This window comes from Zonotrichia leucophrys, chromosome 14 (assembly GCF_028769735.1).
Source record: "Zonotrichia leucophrys gambelii isolate GWCS_2022_RI chromosome 14, RI_Zleu_2.0, whole genome shotgun sequence".
NCBI classification, from domain to species: Eukaryota; Metazoa; Chordata; class Aves; order Passeriformes; family Passerellidae; genus Zonotrichia; species Zonotrichia leucophrys.
This window is the reverse complement of record NC_088184.1, coordinates 7,772,986-7,795,217: the sequence shown is the minus strand read 5'-3', so window position 1 is coordinate 7,795,217 and position 22,232 is coordinate 7,772,986. Positions and strand designations below refer to the sequence as shown.

Sequence of the window (22,232 nt, the reverse complement as noted above, 5' to 3'; positions counted from 1 at the left end):
CACTGCGTAAAGTTGTATCTCATTAATATATAAATATGCATCAGGTAGGAGGAGAATATGTCTTAGGTGGGCGTGTTCATGTAAATTTTACTGTGTTAAAAAATGTTTGTGCTACCCCCTAGGCGTGTTGAATTTGTGGAAAGAATAAACAAAATCCTTTCTAAAATTCACGTTGTGTCTGTGCTTAGAAAATTCCTATAAGCGGCGATCCCGGGGGCTCCGGGAGCGCGCCGCTGCTACTGCTGCCGCGGCCGGACTTTGGCCGCAGCGGGACGGGGCAAACGCGGCCGGACGGGGCTCTGAGCAGCCGCTCCCACGCCCGCCGGGACCGGAGCTCTGCCCAGCGAGGGAACGCCGCCGGGCACCGGCCCATGGGTGCGGACACTGCGCTGTGCGGGCCCCGAGACGGCCCCGCCGCGCCTCGGGTGAGTGAGCGGTAGGGGATAAGGGGATGAAGGAGTGAAGGGATGAGGCCGCGGCACCGGGCAGCCCCGCGGGGCCGGAGCGGGTGCGGCGCTGGGGGAACGCGGCCCGCACTCCGCCATGAGGGCAGCGCTGTCTCCGCCAGGGGCGGCCGCGGAGCGAACTTTGCCTCCCCAGGACGGTGTTCACCCGGACAGACCGCACAGACCGCTCGGCTGCAGTAAATGTGCGGAGCTGCGAGTGAGGACCAGCCCGGACCCACTACAGACATACCTTTAAAACGGCTCTAGTGAGTCCATCAGTCCGGACTCGCGTAGATTTCCATCCCCAAAGTTGATAAACTCCCCTAATAGTTTGCGAGTCATTATCTGCTTCCTCTTTCCGTCATGGGATTCCTGTCCCCAGCCTTCCATCACGTCCTTCACTTCTGCACTGTTTCTGTTTCAGGACTGGAACCAGACATGGCATACAAACATCCCAGGACTGCCCTGGTGCTTCCAGAGCTCCATCATTGCCTGGATCCCTTGTGCCTATCTTTGGATCTGTTTTCCTTTCTACTACTGGTACCTTCGACACAGAAACAAAGGCTATATCAGGATGTCCCACATCTTCAAAGCCAAAATGGTGAGGGGTAAACCACGGGGTTTGGTCCTAAAATTATTTCAACTTTGTTGCAGAGCTTAACTTTCCTAAATTAATTATTTGGTCCTGATGATACATCTCTGCTGGGGTTTTTGACATTTACCAGCTCAGGTCAGTATAAATCAAGTTAAGTTTTAGGAAGATATGTCATAAGATCTTCTCCCCTGTATTTACATGTGATTCCCTGACACTTCCATAACATTCTCCATTCCAAACTTGATTTTCCACCCCTCCAGTCTTACTTCCTTGGATCAGTCAGTTTGGTAGATTGTCCCAGCATTTCAGTTCATTCCAGTGTATGTTTTCTGTCTCTGCCCCAGGTCCTTGGATTCATCCTGGTAATACTGTGTTTTTCTAATGTCTTCTTCATGGTGTGGGAGAAAAGCCAAGGAATCCCACAGACGCCAGCACTCTTCATTAGCCCTGCTGTGGTGGGAATCACAACGGTAATTCCTCCCTTGTTTGTCTGCAGATGGCCAAGCTTAGCCCTCCTGGGACAGAGCTTGTGTTTCCCATGGTTGTTGCTGTCTCTGAGCACAAATTTGGCTGGTGGGATGCACTTGGTTCCCCTCTGCTGTGTGACACATCAGGGTGTTGGAGTTGGGGCAGGGCACACCTGGCAGGAGCTGAGGTTTCAGTAGGGTTTACAAAGAGGTCTCACAACAATCAGGCAAGATTTCATTTCTCATAACCACAGTATGTGATTTACTATGGTTTAGAATGAAATGTGATTTCTGTTCAATAAATCAGTGCCTATTCTCCCCTTCTGTTATTGCATCCTTATAGCCTCAGTCCTTCCAGTGTGTTGGCCCAATTGTAATTTTATTACTTGCCTTCTCTGTAGACATTCTTGAGTACAAAATTGCACACAAAGCTTTTCAGTGTTAGCCTCTTAGGAACAATACTGCAGCGGTGAACATCTTGAAATGTTTGGGCAAGATGTGATTTTTCACTATTGTATTCATTAATTTGATAACAATGTTTGGCATTCCATTACCAGGTATTTATTTGGACAAATTTGTACTTCCTCACAGGTCCTTGCCTTGTTCCTTACCCAAGCAGAAAGAATGATGGGCATCCAGTCTTCAGGGGTCCTATTGATTTACTGGCTGCTCTCATTTGTGGCTGCACTTGTGATGTTTAGCTCCAAAATTCAACATGCCCTTGAAAGAGTAAGTGAGATCACACACCTTTAATGTGCAGACTGCAAAGTCACTTAACAACAGGGCTGGGTTTGTCTCATTGACTGCAAGGGGGAGAATAGAATAAAATTCTTCTTTTAAAATATGTGCTGAGAAAAATGTTCATATTTGTGGTGGATGTTTATTTGCATGAGTAGAACATGAGAAGCTCTTTCTCTGCTGGTTAGACATGAAGGTTCTTACCTCATTTTCACCAGTGCTCTGTTCCTTAGGGCTTCCTGGAAGACCATTTCCACCATGTTACCACTTACCTTTATGCTGGCCTGGTGCTAGGAGAACTTGTGTTATTCTGCTTAATTGATCACCCTCCCTTCTTCTCTAAAGCTGACAACAATCCTGTAAGTACAAGGAGGCTTTTCCTAATGCTTTGCTTCATTGCTGGAACAGGATCTTAAATATATGGGGATACACAGGCACATGAGTATCTGGGTGATGTAAGATGCATCATTCTGTAAAAAAGCTGACAGTTTTAAAAAGTAACTGGCAGAATTTGGGATAACATTGCTCTGTCTCTCTATGTAAGCTTTTCAAAACTAAAAGCCCATCCATACTCATGTTTCTTGTCACTGAAACCAGTGGATAGGGCTTCTATTGCTTCCCCTGGTGCTGCAGTACTCTGCTGGTGATATTGAGTATGGAAAAGGTCTGTGCTTAAGAAAATAAATGTCTTTGTGTATGAGGAATTATATTCTTTGTTCTTCCATCTGAGACATTATGCAAACTCAAATTCTCAAAAATCTTCCAATCCCATTGAGCCTCCACAATAACTTACTCTGGTTCAATGGACAGGGAGGGGGATAACTCTGCTTGCTTTTCCTGGGGAAGCACAGAAGGGAACTGCATTCATCTGACACATGCCCTTTTCTACATATAAACATCACACGTGTTTTCTCTCCCATCAGAATCAGTGCCCAGAAGCCAGCAGCTCTTTTCTTTCCAAAATCACATACTGGTGGTTCTCTGGGTAAGAAAACAAAAGATGTGCTTTTGCTACAATAGCAGAAAAAAGCAGCAGCATCAGAGATCAGAGAGGGTGTAGATGGCAGCCAGTAAGAAATATCTCAGCCCCTGAGTTAGCTCATGGAGTGAGGATTTAAATTATTTCTTTAAATTATTTCTCTTGTGAGGTATTCCCACAAGATCAAATTATAAAAATTTAATTTACTTTTCTCCAAATAGTTTAAAACACAAATTTGTGATTCTAGATAATTCTCTTCTGCCTCCCAACTACCCCTCCAGTGCCCTCCCAATCTTGAAATAGATCTCATCAATCTCAAAAGATCACTGTACACCAACCACAGCCCTCTCTGCCTGCCAGACCTTGGTCTCATTTGCCTTTCATGGAGCCCAGAGAAAGTTAAATGAACTTTCTACTCCACTACCCAAGACTCTGAGTATGGATTAGAAATTAGGGCTGACTTGCAAATGCCCATTGTGCTGACAGAAGATAGCCTAGGGATTAAAGCAAAGCTGCTGCTCCTGGGCATTCATTGTGGGACAGGACAGTCCTGAGTGGTGGTGTGATGTCCAGTGCTCTCTGTGGTGCCCTGCCTTGCTGCCCCTGTGTTCTGAAGGAGTCACACACAGCACAGATGCTGCTGTGCTCCCCTGACTGCACTCTGTGTCCTCCAGGCTCCTCTGGAAGGGCTCTCAGCAGGCCCTGGGGGTGGATGACTTGTGGCCAGTGAGGAAACAGGACTGCTCTGAAGAAATTGTTGCCTGGGCAGAAAGAGAGTGGAAGAAGTGTCACAGCAGAAGCCAGCAGTGAGTATCTGATCTGGAGAGCACATCATGGGCTCAGCTGGGCAGTTCAGGATGATCTAAGCAAATACACTCACAGGTACTGCTGTGTGAGTCCCTTTGTGCAAAATCTGATTTTAAATGTTAAAATCTGCTGGAGAACATCCTTGCCCTCCTGGAAGCACAAAACTAACTTTCTGTGAGAGGGGTCAGTTTTTGATGAGCTTTTAAACTGGACATGGTGTGAGACCCAGTGTGAGATATTTAGTGATTTTTTTGAAGATAGAAAATTCCCAAGCTTTCTCCACTTGTAAGTAACTTTCTTATGGTTTCTTCCTTCAGGAAAATGGAGTCTGCCACATTTAAAAAGGGTCAGAAAACTAAAACTGGTATAGCAGAAGCTGAAGAGACAGAGGCTCTACTACAATCCAAGCAAAGTCAGAGTGGGCCCTTACTGAGAATGTTTTGGAACATGTTTGGAACTTATTTCCTTCTCAGCACTGTCTGCTTAGTTATCTGTGATGTCTTCTTGTTCTCCACCCCAAAGGTACTGAGGTATGTGCACATTTAAGATGTATTTCTGTCACATGAACAAGATTGCTGTGTGCATGACTCAGAGATGTGTACGTCAGCACCCACAAACATACAAACAATGACGGTTTGAAATTCTCTCTTGCTGATGAAGGGAGCTCAGGTGTCATTTCTGCCAAACCCACTGTCAAGTCAGGAGGAAAAGACACAAAGCCACTGTGTGAAGCTGTGCTGTCTGCACACTGTCTGCACTGCTGTGCTCCAGCAGTGGGAAGGACAGGATGCACCAAACCATTTGACAACATCATTAGAACAAGAGATATTTGATGGTTCTATATTTCACATCACTTGCCACTTGCTGTAGTCTTAAGGCTCCGTGTTCCCTGGCTAACAAAGAGCACACCTGTGCATCCTACACATCTTAAATAACTTTGTTACTTGATGAAATGCTTTGTGGGTTCTGTTGGTACAACACCAGCCTGCATTATGTTATATTTTCATGGGCACAATCCTTTCTTAGTCCAGATTAGAAGTTCTGGAAATGTCAATGACTCCCTTAGGTTACTGCTATCACTTGGCATATTTCTGACAAATTCATGAAAATCAGGAGCCATCCTTAACACTGAAAATGAGGTCTACCCAGAGAGGATGCTGAGATCAGAGATTGCTTCAAAACCATGAGTGGCTAGATTTCAAAAATCAGAATGTTATATGTTCCAATTCTTCTGCTATTCACTGATAAACCTCAGCCAGAGAGAATACAGAAAAATCACCAGCATTTCTGCCAGTTTATTTTTGTGTCTGATATTTCATCAGTACTGTGTGGATTCAGCAACATTTGGCTCCTGTCTTGCAGCCTTTTCCTGAAGTTCATTGAAGATGAGGCAGCCCCAGGCTGGCTTGGCTACCTCTATGCCTTCAGCATGTTCCTGCTGGGCTGTCTGCAGACTCTGTTTGAGCAGCGCTACATGTACATGTGCCTTGTGCTGGGGCTGAGGCTCAGAACTGCCCTGACAGGCCTTGTGTACAGGAAGGTGAGCCTGCAGCTCCTTCTGTAGCTTTGCTTTTTTCTAGCCCTACCTTAGCAGTAATGATGTGCATTGTCCATAGCAGTATCAGGGAGTTGTCATTAGAAACTCATTTTAGGATGTAGATTCATCTCTGAGCAGTACATGGCAGGTGCATTGTTCAGAGCTTCCCTATGAAGGAAAAGCCAAGAAAAGGAAAGAGCAAAAATCAACATGGATTTTCTTATGCTGTATGTACATGTATAAACAACATGTATTTCTTGTGATGCCTGGGGAAGAGGAGTAAATGCTTCATCTTGAAGTGAAATCACATGGCCCAGGCAGCAGCATGGTTTCGATACCTGGGATTTGACACTTTGTTCTCTGTGAGGAAAAGAATGTTGTTTGACTTTTGGACCAAAGCTGTTGTTTGATAATGCCTTTTCTTTCTTCTCTGCCCTGTCTAGATCCTGGTTATGTCAAATGCCTCAAGGAAAGCAGCAACCACAGGTGAAATTGTTAATCTGGTATCTGTTGATGTGCAAAAACTAATGGATCTGATTATCTATTTTAATGGGACCTGGCTGGCTCCTATTCGGATTATCATCTGCTTTGTCTTCTTGTGGCAGGTAAAATATGACAGTATTTATTAATCCCTTTCTATTCTAAATATCAAAGGAAAATGAGGTTTCAAAATTATACTTACTAGTTTGAATTACATGAAATTGCCATATTTTTCTTAGCTCTGTAGCACGTTGCATTCACTTTTCTTTCTGAAAGATATTTCCATTGATACAGAATCCTTGTCTGATCCTTCAGTTCATCTTCTCCCCTGTGTATTCAGCATTCAGTCCCTTTTAGGAGTCTGTGAGTATGGTTACTGTGAGCTGACAAACTTCTGCTTCAGATTTTCCTGTCACTTCTCTTTACAACCACTGGGTGGTGGCCCAGTGTAGGCTGAAAGTCCAGTTCCAGCCCCTTGGCACAGTCCCAGAACATAATGAGAAATGGTCTGAAATAGCAACTTGTCATACTTCATCCTGAAGCCTGGTTACCGCAGGATGAGTAAAACAGCTTGAAGCAAAGTTACATGACATTCAGAGAGACTACTGGATATTTTGAATTTCATAGGTATCAAGTTCAGCAAGGACAGAGCAAAACCTGAATTAGAAATATTGGATGGTAATCTAAAAGATCCATTTTTAATCAATGTACAGTGTTTTCTCAGCAGTACAGAGCCCTGTTGTTTAGTCCCTGTTCTTGGCCGATAGAAGCATGAGCAGTACAGAGACAGGTGATTCACAGGAGATTTCCAGAGGCCTTTGAGGCCTTCCTTTACTACCCAGGCTGGATTGTGCCTCGTGCCTGGCAGGATGCTGTGACTGTGAAAATCAGTAGCCCTGGTACAGACTGTGGTGAAGTCATCATCTCTTTTCTAATGCCAAGCTGAATGTGGTTGGAGCATAATTACACTTTCTTTGCTGGTGTTCACAGATCATTGGTGCAGACAATACCTGTAACTCTGTGTGTTACTCCCCTCTCTAGCCATCCCTAGGGAGATGTAACTAACCCATAAAAAACAAGTGCTGATACACAATTGTTATGAACCCTGGGATCCAAGAGCTGTCCCAAGATAATGGCACAAAATGCCACCATTTCATCTCATGCAGACAAGCTGGGCTATTTATGCTGCAGGAATACTTGGCTGAGGGTTTGTTTTTAAGGAGAACCGGGTGTTGTCCGGGGTCACTTACTCAGGGCAGCCACAAGATGTCCTTCTGAGCGCATCCAGGGATGGACGAGAAGAGCCGGGCATGGCTGGAATTGCCAGCGTGCCTCTGGATCGCCTTCAGCAGCGATCCAGCTCCTAACAAGGGAGCGAATAAATTCAGCACAGCCTGATGACAGGAGTTATCCGCCTTGGAGAGTTAACAATCCACAGTGCTTAGGAGCACAACTCCCTGGAAAGGCAAAGGCAAGGTTACAGTCAAGGCTTAGCCAGAGGGATGTTATGCACAAGTTCAAATAAGAGGGAAGGTAAGCAAGGGAACAAAAAGCAATCTTGCCTAGTCATCACCAGAAGTTCCTTCTCTTTTTTTCTCTCCTGGCAGCTTCTAGGGCCATCTGCTTTGACTGCAATTGCTGTATTTCTTTTTCTTTTGCCTCTGAATTTTGTGATCACCAAGAAGAGGAGTCAGTTTCAGGTACATTTTGCTTCATAAGAATGAAGTGGTTTACTGAGTTATGTGATTACTTATATTTATTCACACTTACCACAACTGTCTGAAGTAACATAGGAGGATTTGAAGCCTGCAAAATTTCTTGAGATTTAGAATAATCTCTTCCATGTTCAGCCCTTTTACTATGTTTGGCCTACTTTTCTGTTGTTTTTATGTACTGCCAGTAAAAACAAAGCTCTGAAGATGATAAGTAAAATATTTCCCAGCCTAGAAGAGTCATAAGCAAAACAGCATACACAACTCAACTGCAGGGAAATTTATTCAGGACTTGGAGGCAGGAATAAGGTATTTTTCTTCAGAATAATTGCACCATTAAACATTCAACCTATTAAATGATAAAACTCAAACATTTATTACAGGAAATCCAGATGAAACATAAGGATGAGAGGGCCAAACTCACCACTGAAATTCTCAGCAACATTAAAGTAATCAAACTGTATGGCTGGGAGAAAACCTTCATGGAGAAATTATTTGGAATCCGAAAGCAAGAACTTCAGGCCTTAAAAAGATCTCAGATTCTCTTCTCAGCATCCCTGGTTTCTTTCCATTCATCAACTTTCCTGGTGAGTGGATCACCTTCCTACATAAAACATGTGCTGTTACTTCCCTTTTCCTTTGTACTCCTGTCTGGAGAGATTTTTCTTATGGATGGCTAAAGATTATATCTGCCTGGGGGTCACAGGAGTTGCTGTGGCTGCTGCACCAAAACCTCCTTGAAGCAGAACAAACATCCAGTGATCCAACTTGGCTCTGTCACCAACACACCAGACCACACCTTATCCCTCGAGGGGATAACCTGGATTTAACCAGATGGGTCCCAGAGTCTTGAAGGGCCTGTCACCCCTGAACCATTCTGAAGCAAGTGCTTTGCTTGTCCTTTGCTCCCTTTCAGATCACCTTTGTCATGTTTGCTGTCTACACCCTGGTGGACAACACACACGTGCTGGATGCTGAGAAGGCCTTTGTGTCCTTGACACTGATCAACATCCTCAACACTGCCCACTCCTTCCTGCCCTTCTCCATCAACGCTGCTGTCCAGGTTAACTGCAGGCCCTGTTCCTCTTCCTTTGGCCATAAGGGGTTTTTACATATCCCCATTATCAGGTAAAGGTAGGGATTTCTTAGGGCTCTGCACATCAGCTGTGTAATTGCCACTGTGAAACAGTGATGTGCAAGGGCTTGCAGCTAAAGGTACTTTGTAGCATTGCTTTTCAGAAAGGCTCCTTTATATTGACAAAATAGTCAACAAAAATTGCTCCTAAGTCTTTTATAGTTCAGCACAAGCACCATTAGATCTCAGAGGGGCTTCCAGTTCTGTTTTTAATCACAGAAATCAGAACAGGTGGAACAAAATCTCCATAGGGGAGACCCTGCTAGTCCAGGCCAGAGAGAAAAGCAATTCACTGTTCAGTAAGAAATTAGGAAATTAATTTCCCTCTTACACTCTAAGACTGTCACAGATTTTCATGTACAAAAGCAATCACTGGAAAGATTGCAGGAAGAATTGGATGAAAAAGTGCCAATTTCACTGAACCAGAAGCACAGGGAAGGATATGGAGGTTTTGCTAAGCTAAGTGGAAATAAAGGCGGGTAACAGGAAGAGCTGCCTTTGGCCATCTGCAGCATAGCACTAGTCAATATTCTAAGTGGGTCTTCAAACTGAGTCTTTACTTTGGGGTTTTGCTCCCTTTCTACTCTAAATCTTATTTTCTTCTGTGTGCTGCTTCATTTCAGGCCAAAGTTTCCTTAAACCGTTTAGCAGCTTTTCTGAATCTGGAAGAACTGAATCCTGAGAGCTCAAGCAGAAACACTTCTGGCTGTGGTGAGCTTTTATGTTAGCACTTTTGTCTTATAAGAGGAGTAATTTCCGTTATTCAGCTTCTACTCAGGGTGTCTACCATAGTCAAGAGAAAAATGTTTGCCCTTTACTGTCACTTTATCTCTCTGGCCTCATTATTTCTAACAATGAAATCGAATCTGGTGATTTACCCCTTCTTTTCATAATAAAAGTTGATTTTATGTAACATAAATACGTACTGAAACATAAAATCACATAAATTGGGACATTTCTGTAGCTATCTCTGCATTTACAAGTGGTCTATCTCTCTTCATGTTTTAGTACAGGCAAGTATCACCATAAGAAATGGGACTTTTTCCTGGAGCAAAGAAACTTCTCCTTGTCTTAGAAGGTACAGACTTACCCTTAGTCATCCCTCAATACTGTAAGTCAGGGTGGATCCTGGATGAACTAATTCCTCAGGGCCTAAGTGAAACCAGGGTGGAATATCCAGAGGCTTCTGAGTTTGCTTCACACTCAGTGTTGAATTCTGAAAATTATAAAATCAGATAAAACATAATTTTGCTTTTATGTTGAGGAGCACATAAATGGGAGGGTGCCTGTATCTGGATTTTGCGTTATTATATGGGGATTGTTTTCTTTATGCAGTTTTCTTGCCTAAATATGAAATTACAGTGATTTAAGGTAAAAAAATTAGAACAGATGGAATGCAGATATTATATATGACATCACTACATGCTTATTTCAAAAGGCATTGACATTTTGGAAAAGAAAAGCTTTGAAAAGTTCTGGTGTTCAGGAGTGTTCTACATCCAGGGCTTTGGGCTAGCCTGTCTCCAGAGTGAGGATCTGGGTATGAAACTCAGATGGGGATGTGGGTGAAGACTTTGTGGTTGGAGGTGTCTGAAGGGATGAAATCAGGGAATTTACTCGGTACATACCTGACAATAGCACGAATTTTGATAATAAGCACAATTATTTGCTTTCAGAAAGTGTATCTAAAATGTGGTAAGAGATGATCCTTTTCCCCAGCATAGAGCTGAGTGTGCCCCAGGGCTCTCTGCTGGCTGTGGTTGGCCAGGTGGGTGCAGGCAAATCCTCCCTGCTGGCAGCGCTGCTGGGCGAGCTGGAGGCCACCGAGGGCTGTGTGACCATCAAGGTGAGTTTTCCCCTCAGCATTTGCTTCTAATCAGGCTGTTTTCAGGAACTGGAAGCATCACTTACCTCAGGAAAACCCATTTACTGCTGAATTTTAACACAGGCTCTATGTATCAGTCCACATATAGTCTGAAGGCACTTCAGACTTCTCAGATGAGCCTGAACTTTGTGAATAGGAACTGGAACAACACTTCAAAGATCCAGTTCTATTTCTCCCTCTGACAGTGAGTTGAAGTGTCACCCTGGTAAATTGCATCCTGTACTTGCACCTCTGTTCACTCCCCTGTAATGCAGACTCATATTTTGCAAAGCCTTCTCAGAATTGTCAGTGCTGATGATCATTCCAGATTTCCACTGAGAGAGCTTTTCTTCAAAGATGGGTTCTCACAGTGTCAAGTTGAGCTTATGGAAAAGTTTGCTAACATTCTTCCACTTTTATAGGACACTGCAGCTTATGTGCCCCAGCAAGCTTGGGTTCTAAATGCTTCAGTGGAAGATAACATTCTGTTTGGGAAAGAGATGGATGAAACCTGGTTCAACAGAGTGACAGAGGCTTGTGCACTGCACCCTGATTTGGAGACCTTCCCTGCAGGGCAGAAGAGTGAAATAGGAGAAAAGGTACTGCCTTGGCTTTATGTTTTGGCCAACTTTTCCCTGAGTAGCTACAACTTCAGGTGTCCTGCTTAAAACATCTACCCCTGAGTAACCACAACTTTGGGAGCTGTGATGAAAACACAGAAAAAGCTAAACTCACAAGAAGCAGGTGCCCAGGAATTTCTGGAAAATTAGGCCATGATTTAATTTAATTTAAGCCCACTATCTGACGTCCTAGGAGGAGACATAAGAGATGTTTAAGAGAAAAATCAACACATCCAGGTCATTCTTGGGTGCTCTTTTGCAGGAAAGAGTTGTTCAAGAGACTCTGCCTCTGCAAGAGCCCTGTTGGGAGGGAAGGAGGGAGAGAGGGAGGGAGGTGCACTGATTTAAAAATGTCATAAAACATCAGTGTAAAAGGAAGTCAGCAGCTGGGAAATATGCTGTAGCTTTGAAATGAGCAGAGTCAATGTATTTTCCAGGGAATCAATCTGTCTGGGGGGCAGAAGCAGAGAGTGAGCCTTGCTCGGGCCGTGTACCAGCGGGCTGCCATTTACCTGCTCGATGACCCCCTGGCAGCTGTGGATGCCCACGTTGGGCAGCACATTTTTGAACATGTTCTTGGACCCAGTGGTTTACTGAAGGACAAGGTGTGTATGAACCTGAACTGTAAACACTTGCACAATGTCTCTCATGAAACGTTTCCAGTAGGGTGGGTTGCTCAGGTTATCAAGGCTCACCAACACTGTTTTGTGAGGGGATTGGGGAACCTCTCTGCAGGCAATCTCATTTAGGAGGAGGAAGGCTGTCTTTATCCTCATGCAAACCACATGCCTAGTGCCAGCCTTACTTTCACTGCAGGTTTACAGTTCTTTGGTCTTCTGTCCACATCCTTCCCTCCTTTTGAGATTTACCTCTAGCACAGTTCAGAGGAGCTGCCTGATCTCTTCCAAGTTCTATCACCATCATGTCTAATCCCATTACTTTTGAATAGTTCAGTGGCACCTTTACAGTTCTCATCACTTAAACACTCCTCCTCCATTCTTTTTGCACTGGTTGTGTTTTGTTTTTCCTTGGTATTCCTCTGCTGTCAAGCTATCTGGAAAACAAAACATGGTTACATGAGAAAGAATGCTAGGGCAGCTCTTTTGGATTCACACTATAAATTGCCTAGAAACACTCTATTTAGTTTCCCATTATGGAAGGGAAACAGGAAGAAGGCAGTTTCTTGTATTACAAAGTCCAATTAAAACAAACATATATAACTATAAATACCTTTCTCTCCATGAGATTAGTTGCAAGTATCAGAAAATAATTATTGTATTGAAACAGAATGACTTTCTAAGAACAATGTACCAGACATAAGGTGTACTCAAAGGGCTTGACTGTATATTAGAAATGCAGAATATGCCAATTTATCTAGGAAAAATTACTTTTCTTATATCCTTTCCTCCAATTACGTGTGCAAATATGCTCAGAAATGTAAAGAAAAGGAAATACCCTTTAAATCCATTCAGGCTGATGAATTTTTGAGGCCTAAATTTGATCCTGAAATACTGATACCAGTACTGACAGCAGAACAATTGTGACTGCTTCCTCTTTATCCAAGCAGACTCGTGTGCTGGTGACTCACACAATTAACATTTTGCCTCAAGTGGACAATATTGTTTTTCTGGTGGATGGAATGATCTCAGAATCTGGTTCCTACCAGGAACTTCTACAGAGAAATGGAGCCTTTGCAGATTTTCTTCGTTCACACATTACTGCAGAAGAGAAGGCACCTGCTGGTTTTCCAGGTAACCCAGATGGGTTGCAATCATTCTTCCTAGGTCTATCAATCAATTGTTCCCTTCATATCACATCTGTTTTATTATGGACATTTAAAACAGAGATCCAATCACAGTAAGGTGTTGCTTTGTGTGGGGAAAAACATGCCTGTCAAATCAGCTGACTCATCACCTCAAAATTGATTCTTGAATTCATATTAGTAGAAAATAATCAAGCAGTAAACTATTACTCTTTGAGCCTCACCTTGATATTTCTACCTTTAGAAACAATTTTTAAATGAATCTTTCCTCCATATATTACGAGTCTTTCAAAGGCTGTATAGGACAAAACAGGATTATAAAGCCTTTAGAAATACGTTTATTTCACAGCTATGGGAGACATCAAAGGCACTGTCACCACTGGGAATGGTCCATCTCAGCAGAAACCCCTCAGGTAAGCTTAAAGCAATGTCAGATACTGAAGAGTTTACTCCAAAAGCCCATATAAGCCTAGATAGAGGCTCTTACTGAGTATGATAGAGGTTTGGGGTTGATCTATAAATAAATAACAAGAGCAAACAAGCAAAACTCAAGAATAGCTAAAAACCTGCTCTTGAGTGTAAAAGTTGACTGACATTTCTTCTGTATTTCACAAGGAGGCACAGCAGAGCTCAGGTACAGGCTCCTTAATACATTTGGTTGCTGGTCACTTCCCTGTGGGGCTGTAAGGCCAGACTGATCCCAAACCAGCCTCAGTGAATGCTTTTTTCTGCTCCTCAGTGACTTGACAGAGCCCAGTCCTTGTGACAAACATGGACAGTGGCTGGGGACACTCTGGAGGAGCCTGAAAACTGCAGCCCTCAAAATAGGCATGGATTTAAAGGTAGATGGGTGGCTAAAATTTGAAAGGATTTTTGTTTTCTTCATCAAGTGGTGACTCAGTAAAATCTGCTGTGGGAAGGGAGAGCACTCCTGTGAGCCCAGCCTGCACCAGTGCTGCAGCCAGCAGTGGAGGATTAACCAAGGCAGAGAGAACTCAGCGCGGCAGGGTAAGCACAGCAGCACCTTCCTGCAGAGGCAAGGACACATTCCATGGGGAAAACACACCCATGGCAGGCAGGCCAGCTCCCTGCCTCAGCTAAACACAGCCAGGGCAGGCAGCTGGGCTGTTCCAGTGTGCCCTGTAACTGAGAAGAAATGAGAGCAAGAAGTCAGCAACCCCAAAAGACGCAGCTTTTTCTTTAGGGAACCAGCACTAGCCAGACTGGGATCTCCTCTCCCCAGTTCTGTCTCACACCAGCACACAGGAAAACCACTGCCTGACATAAAGAAAGCCTTACATGTATTCCAGAAGTAACATGAGCCTATTGCATAACATTGATCAGTTGATAATAATCATTCATCAGTGATTTCTTTATGCCTTCATACTCATCCATGAGGAAAACAAAACAAGAATCAACACGGTTGCTGTGACTGTGACATATCACTGAGAAATCCCATTATAAATCACTCCTTGCTTCAGAGCTGCTTTTTTTAGCTAACAGCCTCCTCTCCTCTCCTCTTTCTGCCCACGTGTCTCTGCAGGTCAGGGCTGGGGTGTATGGAGCCTACCTGCAGGCAGCAGGCCGCGTGCTGTGTGTGTATGTGCTGCTGTCCTTCACCTGCCAGCAGGCTGTGGCCTTCTCCAGGGGCTACTGGCTCAGCCTCTGGGCAGATGACCCCGTGCACAATGGGACACAGCAGCTCACAGAGCTCAGACTTGGAGTCTTTGGTGCTTTAGGAGTGGTTCAAGGTGTGTTGAAGTTGCTTGGCTAATTCTGTGTATTCCCAGCTCTCTGTCCCATATCCAGGATGTGTTCTCAGAATATAAACAAGTGCATACCCTTGGGCTTTCATCTTCCTGGGCTTTTAGTCCCAACCCTAAAGGTTTTTCCTTTTTATCTCTTTTCATCCTTCCAGCATAAATTAATAATATCAAAGTTCAAGTCAGGCTCTTCTTCATGCTGAATTGTTGCCCCCCACACTGCTAAGCTGAATAAAATCTTGGCTTAGGTCACATAAAAGAGAGAGAAGAGAAACTTCTGGACTTCTACATTTATCTTTTTCTTTTTAAATAGCCACCATTCTTTTGGTCACTCTATTTAAAAAGAAAAAAATATCACTGAGTAATTTAAAGTAATCCCAGTCAAGCTTATTTTGTGATGAATGAATAATTTGTCCTGCATGTTTTAAGTTCCTGAATCCATGCCCCCCATCAAGCTGGCTTAGAAGATCTGAAGGTCTTAGAAGGCCACTCTGTAACTACCCTACAGAAAGGGCAGCTTACCCTGCAACTCTGAGGCTTGGTTTAATTCCTGCTAAAGAGAGGTTTCATTCCTGAAACCTTCCTGAATGCACACTCACAGGAGTAATGGGAAATCACCATCCTTCTAAGAACTCCAAGGTGGGTTTGTTCAGACCTAGTAATAATAATTTCTTTTCTCTTACAGCCCTTGGCAGGTTTGCCTGCACAGCAGCAGTGCTGCTGGGGGGTGTGTTGGCCTCACACCAGCTCTTCCTGCAGCTGCTGAGCAATGTCATGAGATCCCCAATGCTCTTCTTTGAGCAAACACCCACTGGACACCTGCTGAACCGCTTCTCCAGAGACATGGATGCTGTTGATTCTGTCATCCCTGACAAGCTCAAGTCTGTGCTGGGATTCTTGTTCAACTTACTGGAGATCTACCTGGTGATTGTGGTGGCTACACCATGGGCAGCAATGGCCATAGTAGCCTTGACTGTTCTTTATGCAGCATTCCAGGTAGGAGCTCACAGGTGCACACACAGGAGAGGCTGAAGCAGCACAGCCCTGCAGAAAGCCTCCTTCCAGTTCTTAGGAGGGAAGGCATGCAGAAATCAGTTTCATCATCTCAGGTCACATCTGAACAAGACTAATGTCAGTCCCTTTCCCACATCACCTCAGCCTTCCAAAGCACCCCAGGGTCCTCACAAAGAGGCTTATGCTTTTCTGATATCTAAAACAAATCTTATCTAGGCTATATCCCTCATATCCATTAGTGGGAACCACATGAAGACCAAAAGCATTTTTCCTTTCCTGCAGAATTCCTACATTACTTTTTAATATATCCAGGTTTGCCAGCCAAGACTGAGCATTAGGGGAGGGCAAGTACATCTCTGTTCTCCATGGGGCAAAGGGCTCAGCAGGAGAAACTGAGTGTAGAGGTTTTGTGGGTTCACAGCAGCCTGGGACTCCTTTACCCCAACCAGATTAGAAATATCAGGAATTAGAAATAGGATTATTCCTAATAAAGACAGGACATAACAGAGATAGGAACACTGGCTCATCTTTTAGGGCCACATCCTGCATACACATAAGGTTTTGTAACACAAGGACAGTACTATTGCACTTGTTGAGGCCTTCCCAAATTTCCTCTGGAGTACCTCCACAGAGGTACAAGCCATCTAATAACTGTCCCTTCCTTTCCCCTTGTCCCAGCACTTCTATGTCAGCACCTCCTGCCAGCTGAGGCGCTTGGAGGCTGCCAGCAGGTCACCCATCTACTCCCACATCTCAGAAACCTTCCAAGGCAGCAGTGTGATCCGTGCTCACAGAGACCAGCAGAGGTTTATTTCAAAGAGCAATTTCCTAGTGGATGAGAACCAGCGAATTTGCTTCCCTGGAGCTGTTGCTGACAGGTACAAATCTGCTCCATGAGTGTTCTGTAAAGAAATCCTGGTTTGGGAGAAAGGGAGAGGGCACTCAGCAACAGCTCTGTGCTCCCTCCTCCTGCAGGTGGCTTGCTACAAACCTGGAGTTCCTGGGCAATGGCATCGTGCTGTTTGCAGCCCTGTTTGCAGCCATGGGCAGGACACAGCTCAGCCCTGGAACTGCTGGCTTCTCCCTTTCCTCTGCTCTCCAGGTAACCCAGTGGGGAAATAATACCCTGCTTGCCTTTATCAAAAGCAACTGCATTTTAATTTCTGTTTTGAACTACTTCTGTGCCTTTTTAGATGCCTTTTCCTACCAAATCCTGCTGTCATAGCTGAAATCCAGAGCATCTGGAGCACATGGCCCCTTAGGGAAAGAACCTCATACACACATATATGGGCCATCTTCCTCCTCCTACACCTGAACTCACAATATAAGTCAAAGCAAACCCTGGGCAGCTGAAGCAAGGTCTTCAGAACCTGTCTTACCTGCTTGTAGACTAGTTGCACAAGAACCTAAGAAATAGCTACACCATCTCTGAGCATCCAACTCAGTAGCATTTCATTCTCTATAAACATGCCAAAAGGGCTATGGCAGGACCTGGCTTTCACTTTAAGCATCTTAAGGTTTTCTTATGTAATCTAATTTCTGATATAATTATCTGATGAGGAGATCTTTAGAAATAAACACTAAGACAAAGTGCCAGGTATCTCCTGGGCACAGGTCAGGGCTCATTTTGTCTTCCTAATGCTTGTGTTCCACTGTGGCAGATAACTGGTGTTCTGAACTGGATGGTTCGCTCCTGGACAGAAGTAGAGAACAACTCTGTTGCTGTGGAGAGAGTGAGGGAATACCTAAAGACTCCTAAGGAGGTAGCTAATCCACTGCTGACCTTACCAGAAGGGGCTGAACATCTCTGCAAACTCAATGAGTAACTTTCCTGTTCCACCTGAAAAACCTCCAGTTTTCCCCTTCTAAAAGGCCAGTCATGTTTCCTTTAGAGAACTGCAGCATTTGGGGTTTATCCAACTGACTGGACTTGTTTTATAACCTCAGATCATTATTTCCTTAAGACAGTTACGCACTGGATTGCCATTAAAATAGCTTCACTTGTTAACACTCATGGAATGAGACATTTCCTGCCCATATTTGGAGTATTTATTGACTTCAGATGCAACTCACTGATAAGTAATGGCTCCTAGATAGCCTTTTAACTGCTAAAAGTCTCCAGTACAGTAATTTTTTTCTGTAATCATTAAAATTATATCTCCATATGCTGCCCTGAGATAGGAGGCTTTCACAGCCCTGTTTATAGGGGCATATAAATTTTTTTTATTGAACCACTCAGTTTCAGAACTCTGACATGCAAGCAAACGTTCATCCCCATTTTCAGTAAAGAAAATCCAACCAGCAACTTGGGATAAAGTAAAAACAACATCTCCACTATGAAAGATAGAGGCCTTTTTTGGTTTGGAAACTGCAAAGAGATTGGGGGGCAGTTGGCATAGGTGTTTTCATGAACTTCCCATTCCAATATTGACACTTGATTGGCAATGCTGGAATGGGAAGCTCATGAAGACACCTGTGGGTGAATTAAGTTCATGAAGACACCTTGATTGGGTAATTTAAATCAGCCTTCAACACTGCTGTTTTCTTCAATCTCTTCAGGCACCCTGGACTCTGAATGGCAAACTTCAAGGGCAAGTTTGGCCCACTGAGGGGAGGATTGAATTTAGGAACTACAGCCTGTGCTACAGGCCAGGTTTGGATTTAGCACTGAGGCGTGTCAGTGTGACCATCAACGGGCACGAGAAGGTAAAAACCACTCCTGGAGCAGTGTGAGCAGAGCTGGGCTCTGACCAGACCCGGGCATCCAGCCCCTGCCTGCACCCAGCTACAGCAGCCTGGCAGCTGCAGGGAAGTAGGAGCCCATCTCCCACACTGCACACCTGGTCCAGCTTACTATAGCAAAGGAATCCTACTTTTTCAGTCTAGTTCCACATCAAGGCCCTGTTCAAACTGCTAAATCTTGTAATTATTCTTCCCTTCAAAGGCTTTTGTGATTCCTTTTCTTACAAAACAATTGTGAGCTATAAATGCTTCCATGTAAAGAAAGTATTGCCAGACAGTGTGAATCACAAACAACCCTAAAGATCTGATCTGTGCAAAGCTGTCTCCCATCAGAAGGCCAAGAGGAACTACACGTTTGTCCATCTGTGAGACAGCAATCAACATCCAAACCAAAGTCCTCCCACTGCATTTTCAGATTGGTATCACTGGCAGAACAGGAGCAGGGAAATCCAGCCTTGCTGTGGGCTTGCTGAGATTGGTGGAAGCTGCAGAAGGAGCCATCCTCATTGATGGACAGGACATTGCCCAGCTAGGTCTGCATGACCTCAGAACCAACATCACTGTCATTCCCCAGGTATGAAACTCATTTCCAAAATATTTGAGCAGTGTCTTGAACACCTGGGGAGGGTTTATAAAGATTCTGTGAGAGGAGGGACACTGAGCAATTTCCAAGCTGGAAATAACCTCTATGGCATGTTCATCTGCCATTCAATATAACATCAGCCACAGATTCCTACCCAGCAGGCAGGACCCGAGAGCTCATTTTTATAATTCATTTCAGGAGTTTTTTGTACTGTCTCTGTGCTCAGGATCCAGTTTTGTTTTCTGGCTCCCTAAGAATGAATCTCGACCCATTAAACCAATACACTGATGCAGACATCTGGACAGCTTTGGAACTGACCCAGCTCAAGAACTTTGTTGCAGATTTGCCAGAGCAGCTGGAATATAAGTGCACGGACCAAGGGGAAAACCTAAGGTACCTTTCTCTGCAGAAGGACAGTGGCAGGGCAGTGCCAGCCCTTGGGCTAGAACAGAGCTGGTTGGATAAGGAGGCTAATTCCTAAAAAAAAAAAATAATCATTAATGATGTCCAGACTGAAAATTGCTGCTTTACTGTCCTGTTTAGCAGCATGAAATCAAATCCTAAGACACTCAGGAAGACCTTTCAGACTCAATAATTGTGCTGGTTTCTATTTGTGCAGTACCTAAAACCTTACAATCTGTTCCAAGTGCAGCTCTTCTGGGTGCCATAGCAATACCTTCCCCTCCCTCCCTTAGGCTGTTTCATGCTGTTGCCTACCTGCAGTGCCACCAGCCTCAATCACCCTTTCAGAGAAAGGGAACAATCACCTTTTCATTACTGATTTCAAATGAATCATCTGTTCTGACCCCAAGGAAAAGTGATTACTGGCCTTAGTTTACCATCTCTCTTCCTACTTGCAGCACTGGTCAGAAACAGCTGCTTTGCCTGGCCAGAGCACTCCTGCAGAAAGCCAAAATCCTGGTTCTGGATGAGGCCACAGCAGCAGTGGATGTAGAGACTGATGCCCAGATTCAGTCCATGCTGAGGGCTCAGCTCAGGGACAGCACCGTGCTGACAGTGGCTCACAGGGTGAACACGGTCCTGGACTGTGACAGGTAAGGACACCTCTGAGCAGGGGAGCACTCGGGCAGCTGCTGTGACTGACACCCCACTGTGCTGCTGAACAGCAACTCCATTTCTGTCCTCTTCATGTTTAAACCTCCAAGCTTTGCTTTGGCATTTGGAGAATCTCTGTTAAACCAGCAGGGCAGCAGCAGGTCAATCAGAGATCCTTTACTCCCACACAGAGCCCTTCCTGCTGTGTCACAGCCCTCACCCCCCCACTGACAGCAAAACCATGACTACAGCTCCTTGATCACCTGAAAGATGTGACACTAAAACACCCAATACCCCTTCACAAATCTCACTCCAGTCTCAGCTGCAAAAACCCCTCCTCCCAAACTCCGCACTTGAACAGTCACTCATCAGAAATCCTTTCCATCCCAGCACTGCTTCCCAGCTGAAAAGCTGTTGGAAGGCTTAGCTGAATAACCAGCAAGTACTGGAATTTATTTTAAAACTAACTAGAAATTAGTAAATTTATTATAGGTGCTGGTGTAATCCCAAATTTACACTTCTTTTAATGTTCACAGGATTTTAGTCTTGGAAAATGGCCGGATAGCAGAATTTGATACTCCAGAACACTTAATGGCTCAGAAGGGACTGTTCTACAGACTGATGGAAGAATCAGGCCTTGCATGACTCACCCATAGCACCACCACCAGCAGGAATAATTGACCTCATAATTGAGTTATTTTGGTTTCTCTCAAAAATGCCTGACACTCAACCAGAGCTTGTTTGAGCCAGAACTGCAGTGAGTAGATGGAAAGGGGTAACTTGGGATACATATTATTTCCATAGGAAACTCAGCAATTCCACTTCCATTATGTTTCCAGATACCAAAACCTCACTTGATTGCTGAAAACAAGCCAGTCAGGACTTAAATACTTTTCTGGTATAAAAGCAAACAAGTCAAAAGAGAAAGACCACAGCATTCCTAATTTATACTGTAAATGGAGCCCAAATATCTATCATACTTCAAGATTACACAGATTATTTTTAAAAGCCAAAAAGATTTTACGGACAGCAAGGAAGAATTTAACTGGTAGCAAGGAAACTTAACTGTTTGCAGTTGATGCTAAGCTCCAGGCAGAACTAATGTTGTGTTTTGTCAATGTCTTAAGGACTGCTCAGCCAGGCACTGTTCCTACACAGCTGTGGACTCCAAAGAGCAGCTGGAGCTCATCATCCAAAGTGCACAAACACTGGGGCAGGAGAGCACAGGCTGCCTTTGTCACCCTGGGGATCAGATCCACCCCTCCCTCTGCAGAGCAGAGCCAGCTCCAGCAGGGGCTCAGCAGGGCAGGACAGCAGGACAGCACGGGGAGTGCCAGCAGAGCATCCATCACTCCTGCCCAGGGCTTGGAGCATCCCCACTGCCAGGTGCTCACAGCAGGGCATGTCCAAACATTGACACCAACATTTCCAAACTGAATTTGGCCATGAGGAATTTGCAAGGTTGGAAGTGCTCACCTCTCTGATCCCTGCAGCACGCGAGGAAAGCAGCAGGATCTCACCTGTTGACCTGATGGTTCGTTCCTGGTTTTCCTCTTGAGTGCAAGTTGACTCCTGCATGTTCCACCCTGGTGCTGCAGAGGCTCTGGCATGGTCACCTGTCAGGTGTTGCTTTAACAAACCAAAACAGAAGCAAAAGCTTCCTGGGCTTCCCACAGTGTCTGTGGCAGAGCTGTGCCCAGGTCTCTCCTCAGGAATCACAGCATGACAATGTGACAGTCCAATAAACACTGGTCTTTACTGTGACTTTTGTTAAAGCACCCATTTTCTAGAGAGCTGAAATAAAAACAGAATCAAGTATTTAAATGGGTCTCTTCAGTAAACTACAGCAAATATAACACAGAAAGGGGCAGTGGGGAGGGGATGGGAGAGTTCCAGCTGCAAGAATCAACCCAGACTGGCAAAACCCAGCAG

General features: G+C 44.5%; 1 protein-coding gene across 1 annotated transcript; it reads left to right on the top strand.

Moving 5' to 3' along the window:
• Positions 1-218: 218 nt before the first annotated feature.
• Positions 219-22,099, top strand: ABCC6 (ATP binding cassette subfamily C member 6). Its single transcript, XM_064725645.1, has 31 exons — positions 219-425; positions 871-1,047; positions 1,386-1,511; positions 2,100-2,237; positions 2,480-2,605; positions 3,170-3,231; positions 3,900-4,031; positions 4,350-4,562; positions 5,395-5,572; positions 6,013-6,174; positions 7,657-7,749; positions 8,145-8,348; positions 8,678-8,824; positions 9,520-9,607; positions 9,905-9,974; positions 10,616-10,742; positions 11,183-11,359; positions 11,818-11,985; positions 12,948-13,131; positions 13,492-13,555; positions 14,033-14,150; positions 14,686-14,893; positions 15,591-15,901; positions 16,598-16,797; positions 16,895-17,021; positions 17,581-17,682; positions 18,479-18,625; positions 19,077-19,235; positions 19,471-19,637; positions 20,105-20,299; positions 20,837-22,099. Exons 1-31 carry the CDS (start codon positions 372-374, stop codon positions 20,943-20,945), a joined length of 4,533 nt encoding a protein of 1,510 aa, XP_064581715.1. The 5' UTR covers positions 219-371; the 3' UTR covers positions 20,946-22,099.
• Positions 22,100-22,232: the final 133 nt, after the last annotated feature.

Bases quoted from the DNA above. Each gene is read 5' to 3' on its own strand.
- ABCC6 (XM_064725645.1), top strand. From the start codon at position 372: ATGGGTGCGGACACTGCGCTGTGCGGGCCCCGAGACGGCCCCGCCGCG. The intron at 15,902-16,597 runs GTAGGAGCTCAC...CCCTTGTCCCAG, and splicing joins TTCTTTATGCAGCATTCCAG to CACTTCTATGTCAGCACCTC. The intron at 19,236-19,470 runs GTATGAAACTCA...CTCTGTGCTCAG, and splicing joins ACATCACTGTCATTCCCCAG to GATCCAGTTTTGTTTTCTGG.